General features: G+C 41.1%; 1 protein-coding gene across 1 annotated transcript in view; it reads left to right on the plus strand.

Moving 5' to 3' along the window:
* LOC147303168 (C-type lectin domain family 4 member E-like) overlaps positions 1-17,481 on the plus strand; it is a 47,409-nt gene that overhangs the window by 22,970 nt on the left and 6,958 nt on the right. The window contains exons 3-4 of the mRNA XM_086281386.1: positions 17,111-17,200; positions 17,285-17,347. Of these exons, the coding sequence (XP_086137512.1) occupies positions 17,111-17,200; positions 17,285-17,347 (153 nt within the window). The remainder of the gene's footprint in view (positions 1-17,110; positions 17,201-17,284; positions 17,348-17,481) is intronic.

Raw genomic sequence — 17,481 nt, forward strand, 5'->3', positions numbered from 1 at the left:
CCTGCCTCCACCAGGTGGTCGTCTCTGTGTCCTACAAAAATAGAAGCACTCATTACTGTAACTGTCACACATTCATTTTACAGGAAAATAATGGAAACATACTGAAACTCAAGACACATAAGTTCAGTAACTTAAACGTTACTGTACAAAGCAGTCTTACTGCAAGTACACCTACCTGTTTTCCTCCCTGAAGGTTCTGATGATGGAGGCAACAGTGAAGCGACTCAAATTTGGTTGTACTCGTTGCCCAGCCTCCCTCATAGTCATCCCATGGACAAGGACATGGTCAACTAAAGTGGCTCGAATTTCATCCGAGACTGACTGTCTTCTTGCCCTTGCTCTTCCCCTTCCTTGTCGCCGTCGTTCTCCACCTCCATCTCCTTCACCACGTCCTCCTCCTCCTCCACCTCTCCCTCCTCCTCCACCACCTTCCTGTTGTCCTAGACCACCACCTCCTCCTCTTCCACCACCTCCTCCTCTTCCACCACGTCCTCCTCTTTCACCACGTCCTCCTCCTCCACCTCTCCCTCCTCCTCCACCACCTTCCTGTTTTCCTAGACCACCACGTCCTCCTCTTTCACCACGTCCTCCTCTTTCACCACGTCCTCCTCTTTCACCACGTCCTCTTCCTCCACCACGTCCTCCTCCTTCACCACGTCCTCTTCCTTTGCATCTCTTTGGATCCATTGTTTCAAACCTGAATGAGCTGACTTTGGCCCTTTTATCTATCCATCGCAGGTTCTGATTGGTGTGTGCTAAATTTTGACTCCTAGTGTTTCCACCTGGTTAATTGTGTGCTAATTGAGCTCAAGCTATGCTGACTTAAGTTAACATTATTGCATGCTAGTGCTTTCTAAATGACTACATGGTGTAAGCACTGTAAAATGTAGGGATTTGTGTGTAGAGTTTTGCAGTAACAGTTCACCAAATTTGAGTCATGTGTCAAAGCAGGGAATAGTGTTTATAGTTCAGAAATGGGTGAGCTTTTTGAACAATAGCGTTACGGTTTTGAAATTTTAGTTTAGAGGCCTGGTTATAGTGTTTAAGCAATCGAGAAAAACTGTAATACTTTGTGACAGTGATTTATTTACAATGAGTGCAGTTAAAGCATCCACACAATAAATCCGACGAATAGTAATAAGTGTGCCTCTTGGCATAGGCGCACTTAATAATAAACAGAGCAGATACAATAGGGCCTTCGCACTCTCAGTGCTCGGGCCCTAATTACATAATATATATTAGATATAATATACAACAGTCAGTTGTGTTTTGTTTTAACTTTAACATATCATAATTTGATTGGTAGCAACTTTTACCACTACAGTGAGCCAATCACTCATAATTCCTAAACATGTCAATCAGGTAGGAATGAAGTAAGACATTAATAGAAATAAAGAGTTCTATGTTGACATGTAGCTCTTTCCTTGCTTATATCATTGTTAATATTTTTGAAAAATTAACCTGTGATAAGACAGCATATCAAGATAGAATATGCTAGATAGAACCATATAACTAAAGATGAACCTAACTGTTCACAATTTTATCTAGCTCTCAGTTTTAAGAAAGGCTGGTGACTTGATGAGACCTTTCGAGTATCACTAGAAAATATTATAAACAGTCGTCTCCATACCACAGTTTGCTTTCAGTAAACACCGATGGCATTCATTGATAGCATAGCACATCCATGTTAGCAGTGTATAAACAATAGTTTAACATATATTAGCACGGGTATCAATAAAGGACAACCGTATTTAACACTTTTACTAACCTCGGGCAGACGGAAAGGCGCTCTGAAGGTGGGATTGAGCGCCTGTAGTGGGTGTCTAGGTGGGCGATGCTTGGACCAAGGACAGCAGCTCCTCAAACTGGGCGAGGGAAAGACGACGATATCGCTGAAATCGAACGTCATCCAGGCGCAGCTCCTGGAGCAAGTGGTGAAACTCACCAAACTGCTAACGCGTCTGGAGGACCTGATGGTCCCAGGTATGGCGAAGACGTCCTTAACGCCGCTGCTCTGCTCTCCACAGTAAATAGAGAAGGGAGTAGGGCTGCACGATTTTGCATAAAATGAGAATTACGATTTTTTGGCTTAGAATTGAGATCACGATTCTCTCACGATTTTCTTTTCCACTATAAATATTTATTGCACTTATTAACTGCACATCAACTTCGTAACAGTTGAAACTGAACATAAAAACAAATAAACATAAAAACAACAAATGTCTCACGTTTTGTTGTTGCCGCAAAATGTTGTACTGCTTGAAATTCCGTCTCCACCGTTGCTCAACGCTGCGTGTATAGAGCCGGTAGTGCAACAATAGAAAAATAGTTGCGGGACGGCACTGTGTAGCATTTGTCTAGGGTGTTGATCATTTTCCTAAATCCCTCGTTTTGCACAGTGTTGATTGGAGCCATATCTTTGGTCAGGTGATAAGTGATAGCCTCCGTAATTTCTTTGTGCCTGTGGGAGTTCGACGTGTATAGGGAAGCGCTGTATAAGGTTCCCGTTATTGCTGTTTGGGTGGTTGACCGGGACGGATTTTCTCCTGTCACTTTCCCGTCATCCCTGACGTGCTCTCCGTTGTTTTTTCCCTGCTAATTTTAGCATCACACGGCACAGCTTCTGTATCACGTGGTATAAGGCTCCGCCCTTGTCATGCGGTACAATCGTCGTCGTCGTCTTTTTTTTTTTTTTTTTTTTTAAATCGTTGTCATTTGGAAATGAGATCGCACATAAGTATGAATCGAGATCGCGATTTTCTAACAATTAATCGTGCAGCCCTAGAAGGGAGACTCTCTCTTCAAACGCTAGCTCGACAGCTGCCATCTAGCAAAGATGCCGGGGACTGGCACAACTTCCTCCCACATCCCTCCCACATTTCCGGTTCACGCGCGTCAAAATATGCAATTTTGAGGCACGATGGATTTTTCTTGGACACAAATCAAGGTGCGAATGTGCACGAGTCAAATTAGGGGCATTTGGGGCGTTTTCGCTCGTGTCTATCGCATTCGGTGTGAACACACCGTTAGACCCACGATACCAGCTCCTCACTCGGCACACATGGAACTGTATGGAATCAGAACAATGCCACCTTGAAACAAAACCGAAAAAGTATTGAAACCGAAAAAAAATATTGTAACTGAAATAAATGTACTGAAAATTCTTGTATTGAAACCGAAAAAAAAATTGATAGTGAAATACAATTAATTGAAACTGTATTTTTTTTGTTTTCGCTTACAATTCTTTTTTTCAGTTTCCATCCATTTTTTCCGGTTTCAATCCATTTTTCAGTTTCAATCTGCTGGCACTGTTTTGGCGTCTGGGGGGGCGCTGGGGGGGCGGGGATTCCGATCTGCATGTATTTGCATATATTATAATGCTGACCAATGACTGGAGAAAACACTGACGACGCGGATGCGGTCACAGATAAACTTGCACGTGTCTGTTCGGGAATGGCAGATGCTGAGAGGTCCAGCGTTTACACTACCGACTATTTCAAAGTGACAGCCTGAGGTGTTCTTCAGTAAATTGGACTACCGGACAGGAGGACCTGAGGCCCCACCGCATTATTTTTGGTAAGTTAAATGTGTTTGTAAGCTAATCCGTAATTTTGGTCCTTAGCTAGCTACCTTAGCAAGCTACCTAGATAGCTAAGGACCTAGCTAGCTAAGATGAGCACTCAGCTATCGGGGAAACTTGTTTTGTAAAGTTCGTTTAGCTAACCCGTGCAGGTGAATGAATTTACCCTGACTAAAGAAATCAAGAGAAACGCACCGGGTTGCTCAGTGACTAACCACGGTTACTGTACTTTTATTATGAGTATTATACTGTAAGAGCAACAGTCTGGACTCTGCTTCTGCTCCTGTTATTAAATATGTGCAAACAGCAGCATGTTTTCTGTCGCTTTCCACATGTGGAACGACATTAACGCCAATTTTAAAAACCTGGCACTTCAGTAACCCCTCATTAGTGAAAAGCTATGGATTAAACAGCAAAGCCCGATACTTATGTACTGAAACCAACTACTTCCGCTTGGTGGAACACCGATAGGTGGACATTAGGTAAGGCTGCACTTTTTGCAGCGATCTCGTGTAGAAAACTATTCCGCGCGTATATAAAACAGGTCAGCGGCTCCGAACCGTAGTAAAGGGACCTCTGGCTAATACGTAGAGTTCGTGTCGGGCTCGTAGCTGAAAACTAGCTTTACTTTGTTGTCTGGGTCAACTTTGCTAGCAGAGACAGAGAGAGGCGTTGAAAGGCTGCTGCAACGGAGCTTATTGTTTCAGAGGAAAACACGAACACAGCGTACAGCCGAGTCTTAATAGCTTACTTACAGCTGGGGTCGTCAGGCTCTCTTCTTGGCTGCAGTGGTTATTATTATATTTACATGCTTTCAGCTCCCGTTTCTATGGAAGCCCGTTTCCGCCACTAAAAAAAAAAAGGATCCATAACTCAAAATTTCGAGTTATTTTCTCGAAATTTCGACATATTAACTCAAAATTTTGAGAAAAGCAACTCGAAATTTCGAGTTCGCGCTGCCAATCAGTAATCTACGTGAATGACGTCATTTCCATGTTACCCGGAAGCTGAAGCCCTCAGCTACAAATGCTACAGCTAAGCTACCGGTATTACATCCAGTCGTGAATGCACAGATTGCTGAGTGTTTTCAGCCTGGCTTCACAAATGATGAAATCCCTGTGTTATTAGCTGAATCACATGGTGTTACTATCAGCAAACATACTTTAATTTGTTGGGATCCGTTTTTGAGTGCGCGGTCCTGCGCCATATGCTTCCGTGTAACAAGAAAGCGACCTCATTCACGTATATTTTTGATTGGCAGAGCTAACTCGAAATTTTGAGAAAAGTAACTCGAAATTTCGAGTTATATTTCTCGAAATTTCGACATAATAACTCGAAATTTCGAGAAAATAACTCGAAATTTCGAGTTATGGATACTAGCTTTTTTTTTTTTTTAGTGGCGGAAACGGGCTTCCATACGTTTCTGCCCGTGACAGCTCGTACTTTTCCTTTCTCTCCCTCCCTCGCTCACAGACACATAGCAGGTATGGCAGTCCATTATCCCTGCAGCACAGAATACACTGCCCATCAGGCTGCATTGTTTAGGGCGATGCCTGTAACACTCTGCTGTTGCCTTCATATTAAATCATTTTTGTATAATAATTTTTAGAGGCTCTTATTGCGTGTTTTGTTTGGGTTTCCACCGGCGTGGAATTACCAAAAATAGAGAGACTATAGCCTAACATATGAAACAGGAAAATACCGCCATGTAATCCATTTATTTCAACAAACTAACTGTATTCTCAATATCACCTATTGAACAGTAACTGTAACGAATACATTTACTCGTATTTTGTATTTTAAATACGTAACGCCGGTGCATGTATTACGTTACTGCCCAACACTGCCTGTTGATGAGATCTTGTGCCGTTCCTAAAACACCGGCCTCCAACTCCTAAAGAGACACGGGTGTCCCTAAATTTAGCAAATATTAGCTTCGGGCTAGCTTGCTACGACGGATAGGCTAATACCAGCATTTTACCACAACTTCACCAGATGTAGCTAAAAAAAAACTAAACTAATGTCCAGCCCAGTGGGACAGCAAGGAAAGGTGACAAAAAATGATTACTTACTTGCGGTTTGGAGGGTCAAGCTGAAACTGAAGCAGCCATTGAAAGACGGGAAGAGAGAAAGATGGCAGCTTGGTCAGCACTAGTGGCCTCTATAATGTATGCAAATACACGCGGGCCGGAATCTCCCCGTGCCAGCAGATTAAAACTGAAAAATAGTTTGAAACTGAAAAATGGTTTGAAAAATGAAAAATGGATTGAAACCGGAAAAAAAGAAATTGTAAGCGAAAACAAAAAAATGACAGTTTCAACTACCGTATTTCCCGGACTACAAAGCGCACCTAAATATTAGCCGCACAAGCTAAAATCAGGGGAAAATCCTGTTTTGTACATACATTAGCCGCACCTGACTAAAAGCCGCAGGTGTTTCAATGTTGACTTATCATATGTAAGAGAATATGCACAAAGGGAATTGTCAGGAAAGAGATGGCTGTTTGGAGACATCACTTTTATTAATATTTTGAAAAACAAGTTATGGGTACATATTTGCACATGTAGTACATAACAGTAGCCTACAGCACACCAGAAAATAGATTCGGACTACCTTTTAGGCTCAGGTGCAGTGACACAGCTTTAACAAGAAGAAAAGTCAGTCATTCACCACCATCTTTCTCTTCTTCCTGCGCACTAAAACCACCAAAGTCCTCTTCTCCAGTGTCGGATACAAACAGGCTCAGGATAGCTTCATCATCCTTCTCTCCTTCGTTGTCACTTTCAAAACCAAAGAAATCCTCATTGTCAGTGTCAGAGTCGAACACCCTCAGAAGGGCCGTGGCGGTGTCCTCTCCATCATGCAGCAGTCCAGCCCTTCAAAATCCGTTGGTGATCGTGGATGTTTTCACACTTTTCCACGCTGTCAAAATCCACCGGTGGAGTTGGGCATAACTTGCTTTTTGGGCATAACTTGCAAGTTTATCGCTGCTCATCATCCACGACTCCCGCTGAACGCGCACCGCTACTTTGAAGTTTGTTTTTCGCGCTACTTCGTACGGCACTACGTTGCCTGGCGGACGGACATGTGACTAACATACCACTCTTGAACCCCGATCCTTCCGCCAGGCAACGTAGTGCCGTACAACAGCGGAACAAACAAAACAAATCGTCTTACGATATGACAAAAATCATGGACAATCCATAGAAAAGCCGCACCTGACTAAAAGCCGCAGGGTTCAAAGCTTGTGCAAAAAGTGGCGGCTTATAGCCCGACAATTACGGTAAGTGTTTTTCACTATCAATTTTTTTTTCGGTTTCAATACAAGATTTTTCAATACATTTATTTCAGTTACAATATTTTTTTTCGGTTTCAATACTTTTTTCGGCTTCGTTTCAAGGTGGCATCGTTCTGATTCCACAGAACTGTCCCTCAAAAAAAAAACAGTCTGCACACAAATATGCAGAATGTTAGATGCAGAGGCGGAGCCAGACATTTGAAACACCCAGGGTAGTATGCATGTGGGATTTTTTTTTTTTTTTTTTTGGGGGGGGGGAAATGACTGAAAGATTAATTTTCTCTGTTTTGAGTTTTGTTCAAAAAAGAATGACTTCATATAGGGAAAAATATATATCACATGCAGGACATCTTAAACTACTTTTTTAATTGAGCAGCAAGGCAGAACAAAATCTGGGCTGTATCAAGACACGAGGACTAAACCCCAATTCAACCAGGAATTAAAACAGGACTACAACAGTTCAAAATCAGGACTACTTAGGACTTAACCAAGACAGAACCAGAATCAAAACTAGATGATAGTAGCACTGAAAATCATCATAGACCTGCACTACACTTGTTTTTTATTTCTACCACAGTACAGATTCAGAAAAGTTTATATAATTATTTAGCCTTGTTGTGCAAACAAGCCTGCAAAACTTAATAAATATAGAAATTGAAAAATAACAAACCTAAAAAGAAACACTAGGTACGAGATACATGAGTACCTATGATATGGTGATACTCTTGGTAAACAACCATTTGACTAACATGTGTGTCTCACCTGCTCTTGTTCATCTCTGTTCTGTCCTTATTCTCCTCTCTCCCTCTCTGTTCCTCTCTCTCTCCCTCTTTGTGCTGACAATCATCAAATATACAGTTGAAACCAGATATTTACTCTTCAGATAAAAACACAAACACTTTTTTAACATCAAATCAGACTAAATGTTTATTTTTTAGATAAATATAAAAACATATTTGTTAACTTTAAGAGTAAAGAGAGAAACTATCTGTATTTCTTAATTGCAAATGGAACCAAATTGTATTCAAAACTGAGCCACACTTATGGAGCTCCACAGTTCTTTTCCTGGTGTTTTGGTTGACATCTCTTGATTTTCCTATGTCACAGAAACAGGCTCTGTGTTTTGCCTTATATGCATCCACAGCTGCGCCATCAATTTACTCACATGGACTCTACTAACCAATCAGAAGCTTCTTCAGCTCAGAATGGAATCGTCTGGAGTTTTCTTATTAATTAACAATAAACTTAGTGTATATTTACTCCTACATTTGATCAAAGTGATAAAAATAGAAGCTCTGTCTCTCTTTGTTCTGACATTTAACCAATTCAAAAGATATTTCAATATTTATTTATCCAAAACAAAACAAGTTTACTCTAAATTGATGTTGTACAGTAAAAAATGTTCTTGTGTTTTCCATAAAGTGTATGTAAATATCTGGTTTCAACTGTGAATATACTGCTGTGAATTGAAATTCATCTTGTTTTGCATAGAAATATACTGAACAACATACAAAGCATAATATATAAAATACTACCACAGTTTTTTCTTTGAAAGAAGCTCCTTATGTCCATTCTTGTATATCAGTACACTACTGAAACAGATTTATTTAGCCGTGGAGGGAAACAACTGAAAATATGAAAAAAAAAAAACACATGTAAGCTAAGACTCTCGAAAGAAACAGCATTGTTGTTGTTCGGCTTTTCATTTCGCCGTTTGTTGATTCACTTGAAGAGCAAGTAACGTAATATGGGTCAAGTGATCAGTTTGATATCAATCTTTCGTGATTCACCGTCATATTTACATTATTTGTACAGTACGAATGATTTGCTTTGGTAAATTCAGTTCTTCACTGTCTGCCTAGCTCAGTTTCTCAAACAGCGCACTCGTAGGCAGCAGCTACCCCGCCCAGCTTAGTGCAGAGCTCGGATCATACCAATATTAGGGGGGATTTACGCACAGTCGTAAATTCCCACAGTGTGCACTATGTGCTTCGAATATTGTGTGTAGTTTTTTGCTTTATACAGTTGTCAGCCAGGCATCTAACTATGAAAAAATTACAGTCCAAAAGACCCCGGGCTTCTGAAAAAACAACCCGGGCTTAAGCCCAGTAAGCCGCCACTCCGAAGAAACACTCCGACTCCTTCGAGGTAGGTACCCGTCTGTGGTTCACCGCTAACGACAGCTCTCTCACAAATATTAATTGAACCTCTTTTCTCTCTTTCAACTGGGAAAAACCGTGCTCCGCGGCAGCATGGAGTTTGTCCTTGCCGTCTTTGTTCTTCTACACCACACCTTCACGCGCACCGAGCTGCAGGTGATGCCTTCAGGGCAAGTCCGGGAATCAAACTATCAGACGAGAACTACGATGCATTCAAAGAACCCTGTACTTCTGATTGCTGTAAATCTTACCAGGGTTACATTTGTTTCGTTTTTCATTCTAGCTGAAGTCCGGGACAAACTATGTTCCTTTTCAAATCAAATCAAATCAAATCAAATGACTTTTATATTCACATCACATGTGCAGGTACACTGGGACACTACATGTGAGTGAAATTCTTGTGTGCGAGCTTCACAAGCAACAGAGGTGTGCAAAAATACAATACCATAAGAACAAGCAAAATATAAGAATGTATTGCGAGATCTCGCAAAACTTTCTTGCGAAAGTTGAATTCCAACAATGGCGGCAGCTACTTAGTTGTAATATTACTCTTTCTGGGTCACCAGTGTGTGAATGTGTGTGTGAATGGGTGGATGACAGGTTGTGTAAAGCGCTTTGGGGTCCTTAGGGACTAGAAAGCGCTATACAAATACAGGCCATTTACCAAAATACACTTTTAAGATATTTTGAGGCGTGAATGTAGTTGTGTAAACGTCAGATACCTGCTCGGTTTACAAGACATCACATATTTGCAAAAGTGCTCCGACGTTTTTGGAGATCTGACACCCACTAGCTCGAAGCTAACGGGAGGTCGAGACCTACTACAGCCGTGAGGAACACCGCTTTCCCGGCACATCGTGCCTCGACCTCCCGGTTGGCTTCGAGCTGGCGGCCTCCGAAGAGAGCGAGAGCTCGCAAAAGTCCGTCTTAATTTTTTTTTTTTTCTCCTTAATTTTTTTTTTTCCTCCCTAATTATTTTTTTCTCCCATGTCCCCTGCGTGGCTCCGTATATTACTGAATGTGTATACTAAATATGTTTTTCTACGTGTGTGTATATATATATGTGTGTGCAGTGTTGGGAAGGTTACTTTTAAAATGTATTCCATTACAGAATACAGAATACATGCCCTAAAATGTATTCTGTAACGTATTCCGTTACGTTACTCAATGAGAGTAACGTATTCTGAATACTTTGGATTACCTAATATATTATCATGCTGTTTACAACTACATGAATGTACTATTGCTGTTATTTATTACTGTTACTGAAGGTCCGCGGCTCCGAACCGTAGTAAAGGGACCTCTGACGAATACGTGTTCCGTGTCGGGTTTGTAGCCGAAAACTAGCTTTACTTTGTTGTCTGGGTCAACTTTGCTTGCGAGAGACAGAGAGAGGCGTTGAAAGGCTGCTCCAACGGAACTTATTGTTTTTGGAGGAAAACACGAACACAGCGTACAGTCGAGTCTTAATAGCTTACTTACAACTGGGCTCATCAGGCTCTCTTCTTGGCTGCTGTGGTTATTATTATATTTACATGCTTCCAGCTCCCGTTTTTCCTCGATGACAACTCCTACTTTTCCTTTTTCTCCCTCGCTCACAGACCCATAACGTGTATGGCAGTCCATTCTCCCTGCAGCACGGACTACACTGCCCATGATGCTACATTCTTTAGAGCTATACCGGTAGCATTCTGCCTATTAGCTTAGCACAACAACAACAAAAAGGCCTCTCTCACCCAGGAAACACGCAGAGAGAGAGCGTCACCCTGTAACCCTGGCAACCGTAACGCTGCCACCTGGAACAACAAGAACGTAGCAAAGAAAACCCAAACAGGCCTGACCCACCATTATATGAAACAGGGAAGTACCGCCGTGTAATCCATTTATTTCTGTATTCTAAATACCACCTTTTTAAACGGTAACTGTAACGGAATACAGTTACTCATATTTTGTATTTTAAATAGGTAACAGCGGTACATGTATTCCGTTACTCCCCAACACTGTGTGTGTGTGCGTGCGTATATACATATTTTACAAATTAAATAGAGTAAACAATAAGATAAAATACATAAAATGTACAGAGGTTGGTAGTTGGACATGTGCAAAACAAGTGGCATTTATATACAGTGTGTAGTGCATAATGTTGAAGTTCCAGTAGTGAAGCTGAGGTATCTATGTTCATCAGTCTGATGGCCTGGTAGAAAAAGCTGTCTCTCACTCTGCTGGTTCGGGACCGGATGCTGCAGAACCTCCTTCCTGATGGAAGCAGTCTGAACAGTTTATGGCTGGGGTGACTGGAGTCCTTGATGATCCTCCCCGCTTTCCTCAGGCACCGCTTCCTGTAGATGTCCTGGAGGGACGGAAGGTCACCTCCAATTATCCGTTCAGAGCACCGCACTACTCTCTGGAGAGCTTTGGTGATAAGACCCACCACTGTAGTGCCGTCGGCAAACTTTACAGTGATGTTGGAGTTGATAGTGGCCGTGCAGTCGTAGGTGTAGAGTGAGTACAGGAGAGGGCTCAGTACACACCCCTGTGGAGCACCAGTGTTCAGTGTGATGGGGGATGAGGTGATGCTGCCCAGTCTGACCACCTGGCGTCTGTCAGACAGGAAGCTAAGGATCCAGTTGCAGAGGGAGCTGCTCAGTCCTAGATCCTGCAGTTTCCTGTCCAGCTTCGAGGGAACGATGGTATTGAATGCTGAGCTGTAATCTACAAACAGCATTCTCACATACGTGTCTCTCTTCTCCAGGTGTGACAGGGCAGTGTGTAGTGTCAGGGCTATGGCATCATCAGTGGACCTGTTGTGGCGGTATGCAAACTGTAGAGGGTCCAGTGAGTCGGGTAGTGCAGAGCAGATGAAGTCCCTGACCAGCTTCTCGAAGCATTTGCTCACGATGGGGGTCAGGGCTACAGGTCGCCAGAAGTTCAATGATGAGATGGTGGAGGATTTGGGTACAGGGACGACGGTGGCCATTTTGAAGCAGGCTGGGACTACAGACAGAGAGAGGGAAAGGTTGAAGATGTGTGTGAACACTCCAGCCAGCTGAGCCGCGCATGACTTGAGGACGCGGCCGGGAATCCCGTCCGGACCAGTAGCTTTGCGTGCGTTCACCTTCCTGAAGCACTTCCGCACATCCTCCTCAGACACAGTGTGCGCACTGACGTCATTTACCGCGTAATATTTTCTCTGAATGTGGGACGATTCCGTTTGTACGGGACGGCAACTCTACTAACTAACCTTATGAACATCCACCTGCTGGCCTCTGTGGAAGCTCCGCCACAGCCACCACCAAACAACTGAGTTATTTTGACACATCGGCCAGCATCTGGCCAATCCAACACCTTTCATTGTTTATACCGTTACTAAAAAAATGAAATAAATAATCATCGGCCGTAAAAACAAAAAATCACCGCCAGTCCAGCTGTGGTTACTAACAAGAAAATGCGGTCACGTTACTATTTTTCAACAAACAGACGGTTGAAGCTGTGTTCAGCTTACTGCATCTTATATCAGTTGCACGTAAGTAGCTGTAAGTAATCTGGATGCTACAGATTGACCACGGACAGCAATCACTTTCTGGTAGACGATCAGTTTTTGGCACAACACCTGGAGCTCAGGAGGCAAAACAATGGCACGAGTGCTGCTGTTTGACTGAGGAAGAATAAAGTAGTCGTGGTAAGCCAATCACATGACCACTTCAAGATGACAAAGCAACAAGGTTTGTAAATTGTGCCACGTAAAACCAGAGTCATGATAAACAAGATATACGCAGCGTTTTTCCCTCAATAGTTTCGTCACGTTTGCTGTCTAAGGACAGCGCAGCGAGACCTCTCTGCTTATGAGCAAAAAATAAAAAAAAACAAAACAAAAACACCCGTTTTGTGTTGGTGGAAAAATGCACCATGTCGACCAATTAAAAAATGATATGGCAACATGACATTTGGTTGTTTAGGAAGAGGGGGAAGTTTTAGGAGTGACAGAGAGAGAGAGAGAGATTTGTGACGTTTAGTGTGTTTGGAGTGTGTGGTTAGTGTGTTGTCTTGTGTAGTTAGTGTGTAGTGTTGTGGATAGTTTTGTGTTGTGTGTCAGAACAATGAGGCGACTGCTGTCTCCAGGTAGGAACAGGAGTGTCACACCTGCTGCTGTCAGACCTGCAGGTATCAGGCTGTGATGTTTCCTTTATAGTGGACAGAAATATTTGGCACAAATAATTTGTGACATCTTGTTGAAGAACAGCTGATTGTTCTGTAAATAGTTTGAAATGGTTATTTAAAAAATCAAGGTAAAATTAAATGGATGCAAATAACTTTGTTGTTTGCAAAACTTGTGCATAGGATTTTAAAATTGACAGTTTATATTTGCATTTAAAGTTATGAAATATGATCATTAAACATGTTTGTGGTTGTTACAGTTTTTTGTCTGATTTTGATCAGTTGTGTTAATACAGTTTGTCAAAATGAAAACATGACTGTAAATTCAGACACGTGAGGTTGTGCTGAAGAGAATGAGACCAAACAAGGCAAGTAAATAGTTTTTAAAGGTGAAATGTGGAGGAAACATCAAAAGTAGTTAAAAATGGATTATACCCTGGACCCCAGAGTGTTAAACATTTTTTTAAAGTAACACAAAAGTTACTTTTCAAGTAATTAATTACTTTTAGAATCTAGTAACTCAGTTACTTTTTGAAGAAGTAACTAGTTACTATAATTAATTACTTTTTCATAGGAACTTTCCTGACACTGCTATCTACACACTCCAAACACACTAAACGTGACAAGTCTCTCACATCTCAAGACTCGCTGTCAATCTCTCTCTCTCTCTCTCTCTCTCTCTTCCCCTCCCCCCCCTCCATTTTATCTCGGCTGTAACATGATGATGATGTCAAATGAGGACACGAGGATGCGTGGCACATTAAATGTTGCACAACGTATTCGTGAGTTTCATATCAGATAAGAAAAATATTTTCAGAAACCGTTCAGATGCACTTTTATCATTTTGTCCTATAAATTTGTTCCATCATGTGACTCGGCTGTCATATAAACACGTCTGTGTTCTTATTTAGTCACAGATCAGATCATCACATCTGTCAGGACAGAAAGACTAGCAGCAGTAAAAAGTACTGCAGAGGCTCAGGTTCATGTTCAGCCCAGGCTCTGTGCTGCAGCTCAGCCCCTCTCTCTCCACTTTCTTTACTGTTTCAATGGTCTCTGTCCAAAAAACAAGAACAAAGAAATATCTGTGAAAAAGTAGAGTTCATAAACTCAAACCATGAATGAATAAATAAATAAAATAAAATGCAAACATTTTATTTTGAAGGAAATTTAGTTTAATTTGTTGAATAAACCCAGAAAGTTGATTCTGTTTATCTGGACTTTGTGTTATCAGTTTTAATTCTAACTATGAACAAAATGTGGTTTAGCTTTTCCTGTCATGACGTCTGTACCTCCTGTTGAAAGCAGCTCACAGAGAGACAGAGACAGCGAAGCGACAGCAGCATCAGAATACAGAGGACCAACATTTACTTATGATTTACTGCAGAATCAGAATCAGCTTCACATAGAAAAGCTCCAGTTAACAGAGAAACACAGCGACTGAGTGACGGCTCTGCTGCACAGGAAACTGACACTGCTGAAAACTGAGCATCTTAAAATGTCTTCCATCATTGATGAGGATCCAGAGTTGAGCATGAATGTGAAATACAGCAAAGGAGAGGACAGAGGAGAGAGACTGGAGGGACTGGTCCTCCTCCATGAGAATGTGGACTCCTGCACAGACCGTCAGGTCCATGTTTCAACACAGGACGGAGGTAAGTATCAAATACTGAGGCATCAGGAATCAGGAGAGACTGTTTCCATCTTCTCAATAAAATATCAAACTAATACAGATCCATCAAAGCTTTTGGATCCAGAGACTCAGTTTATTCATGGTGTGGAGGAAAGTTCAAGCTTTGGTGAAGGTGTGCAGTCTCTGCTCTTATCATGGTTTATATGTTTCTATATTTTTTAATGTTTTCTGTTTATTTAGAGAATAAATGATAAAAAGTGTCTAGTTTAAAGTATCAGTGTGTTATTTTAGTAAGTGTAGAAACAAGCTGACAGAAAAGTGTTGGAGGAGTTATCTCACAGATCAGTGGTGAAGGCAGAAATATAAGAAACAAGGAAGTGTTGCTCGACACTGTGGAGCGAGTATAACCACAGAAACTACTCGAAGCACACTTGTCACAGCTAGTTTTAGCTGACAGGAAATCAGACCAATGAATAACAACTCTGTTTTCATTTCAGCAAATCATGGAGATATTGTTTTAATGACATAATATTCATGTTATAATAACCAACATTGTCCTCATGATCTGGTCTTTGTGTGAAACACGCTGATACACATTCGTCTGTTTCTGAGTCACATCAAAGCGTTTCTCTGTCAATCAGAGTCTCTGTTCTCACATATGTAAAAGTCACCTGAAGACAAACATGTGACAAAGTCTCCTGTAAATATCAAAACTGCTGGAATGAACTTGTTCAGCTCATCATCAGGTCGGCTGCAGGTGGAAAGTCTTTCTGACGATAAACCAATAAAATACGCTTGAAAAATGGGAAACAAATTATGATTAAAACATGTTTAATAATTAAATTAACAAATTCTTTTCTCTCCATTTTGCCTTCGTAGAAATAAAAGCCCAGAAGAAGCTTCCAGCTGTGAAAAGAAGCCGTTTCAGAGCTGTTGAAGTGAAGCTGGTGGTTCTGTATCTGCTGATTCTGGCTGGAATCACAACACGCTGTGAGGAGTTTTATTATCATGCTCATGATACACTCCCATGTTAAAATGAGCACCTTTGCTGCAGTAAAAACATGTTTCCATTCAGGACCAAATGAGTTTTGGTCTCTAAGGATAGTTTCCTCTTCATAAAAACTGCACGGTGGCATTTTAAATGGAATTCTCTGATCAATAATATGAGCTGCTGTGTGGTACAGCCTGACCAACACGTTGGTTTTGCTGACTGAGCTTCTAGTATTTCATGAGTCTGTTACTTAGCACTGATTAGCAGGTGTGTGTCTGTGTGCATGATTCCTGGCTCATATCTTGTGTGTGTTGTGGAGTGAATGTTCTTGTTGTTCCTTCAAACTCTTCACTCAACACGCTGATTCTGTGATTACATCAACAAAGCAGACAGGCAGCAGCATCTGCTGCAGACTGATGCAGGTGCAGCCACACTATGTTAGACAGTGGCCGTCTGTCATTGTGCGACTAGTTAGTTCACTTGGTGTATTAAGCAGGTAGCTAACAAGCTAATGTTAGCTCCATTCATCTGCTGGGATATATCAATGAATCTTTTTTTATTACATCAAATCACAACAACAGTTGCCTCGAGGTTCTTTATATTATCAGGTAAAGACTCCACAATAACAAAAACAACAACACAGAGAAAACTTCCAGCAGCTGCTGATGTTTGGATTTTAAGGTGGTTTGATTCTATGTTTTAAATCAGTTGATGATCTTCAGCTGACCTTTAGCTCCTGGTGGAGCTGTGACAGACTTAATGCTGGATCAGCAGAAACATCACAAATCTATGATGTGAGAACAGAGACGCCTGCAAAAGGACGTCTGAAAACAGGAAGTTCCTGGAAGCTGCAGGAAGAAACATTTATTAATTATAAATAAGCAGAAAGAGGAAGTGTTGAAGCCTCAGAGCAGCTTTGACTGAATGTAAAAAGACATATTTTCAGTGAGAACAGGCACATGTCACATGAGTCAGAATCTATTCTTTCAAAGCATATAGATAACATCTCTGACTACAGGTGTAGAAATGCTGTTTGACTCTTCACCTTCTTCCTCCACACTGAAGCACAATTATTCTGAATCTTGTCAGTGGTTTTTGTTCACAGTTGATACGTATTTAGCTCATCAGATTTCCTGTAGTTCTAACACCTCCACCCACAGGACATGTTAAAGAGCAATGGCTGCAAGTTTCTGACTCTTATTGATATTTGACAAAGCAGAGGAAGAAGATTATTTCTGTTCAACGTTTCACTCATTTTATTTTATTTTATTTTGGTTTCACTGAAATATTTCAGATGCTTTGAACAAGAGTGAAAACAAAAGACTTCAAATCAAACACAATAAACTGAACCACAGTTACAACGAGCTACAGACTGAACATCAAGGTAAGAAAGTATTTAAAATTAACAAGAAAATACTAATGTCAGATAAAATTTATATTTACATTTTTAACATGTTTTTTTCTACAGAAACAAAACGACTCAACAGTCAGTTACAGGAAGAAGTGAAGAAGCTGAAGGAGAAGATAGAAGGTAATAAAGTTTGAATAACTGATAGAAAACATCAGTGTTACACAGTGATAACCTGATTGTGTCTTTGTTTTGAATCCTAAATGTTTGATGCTGTGTAACAGTTTCTCTGTATAAATGTAAGTTTCAGTTCATTA

The sequence above is a fragment of the Aulonocara sp. 'chitande type north' Nkhata Bay genome, linkage group LG22 (genome assembly GCF_057382095.1).
Source record: "Aulonocara sp. 'chitande type north' Nkhata Bay isolate Kocher_YH1m ecotype deep benthic linkage group LG22, A_spYH_male_GT1.1, whole genome shotgun sequence".
Lineage (NCBI taxonomy): Eukaryota > Metazoa > Chordata > Actinopteri > Cichliformes > Cichlidae > Aulonocara > Aulonocara sp. 'chitande type north' Nkhata Bay.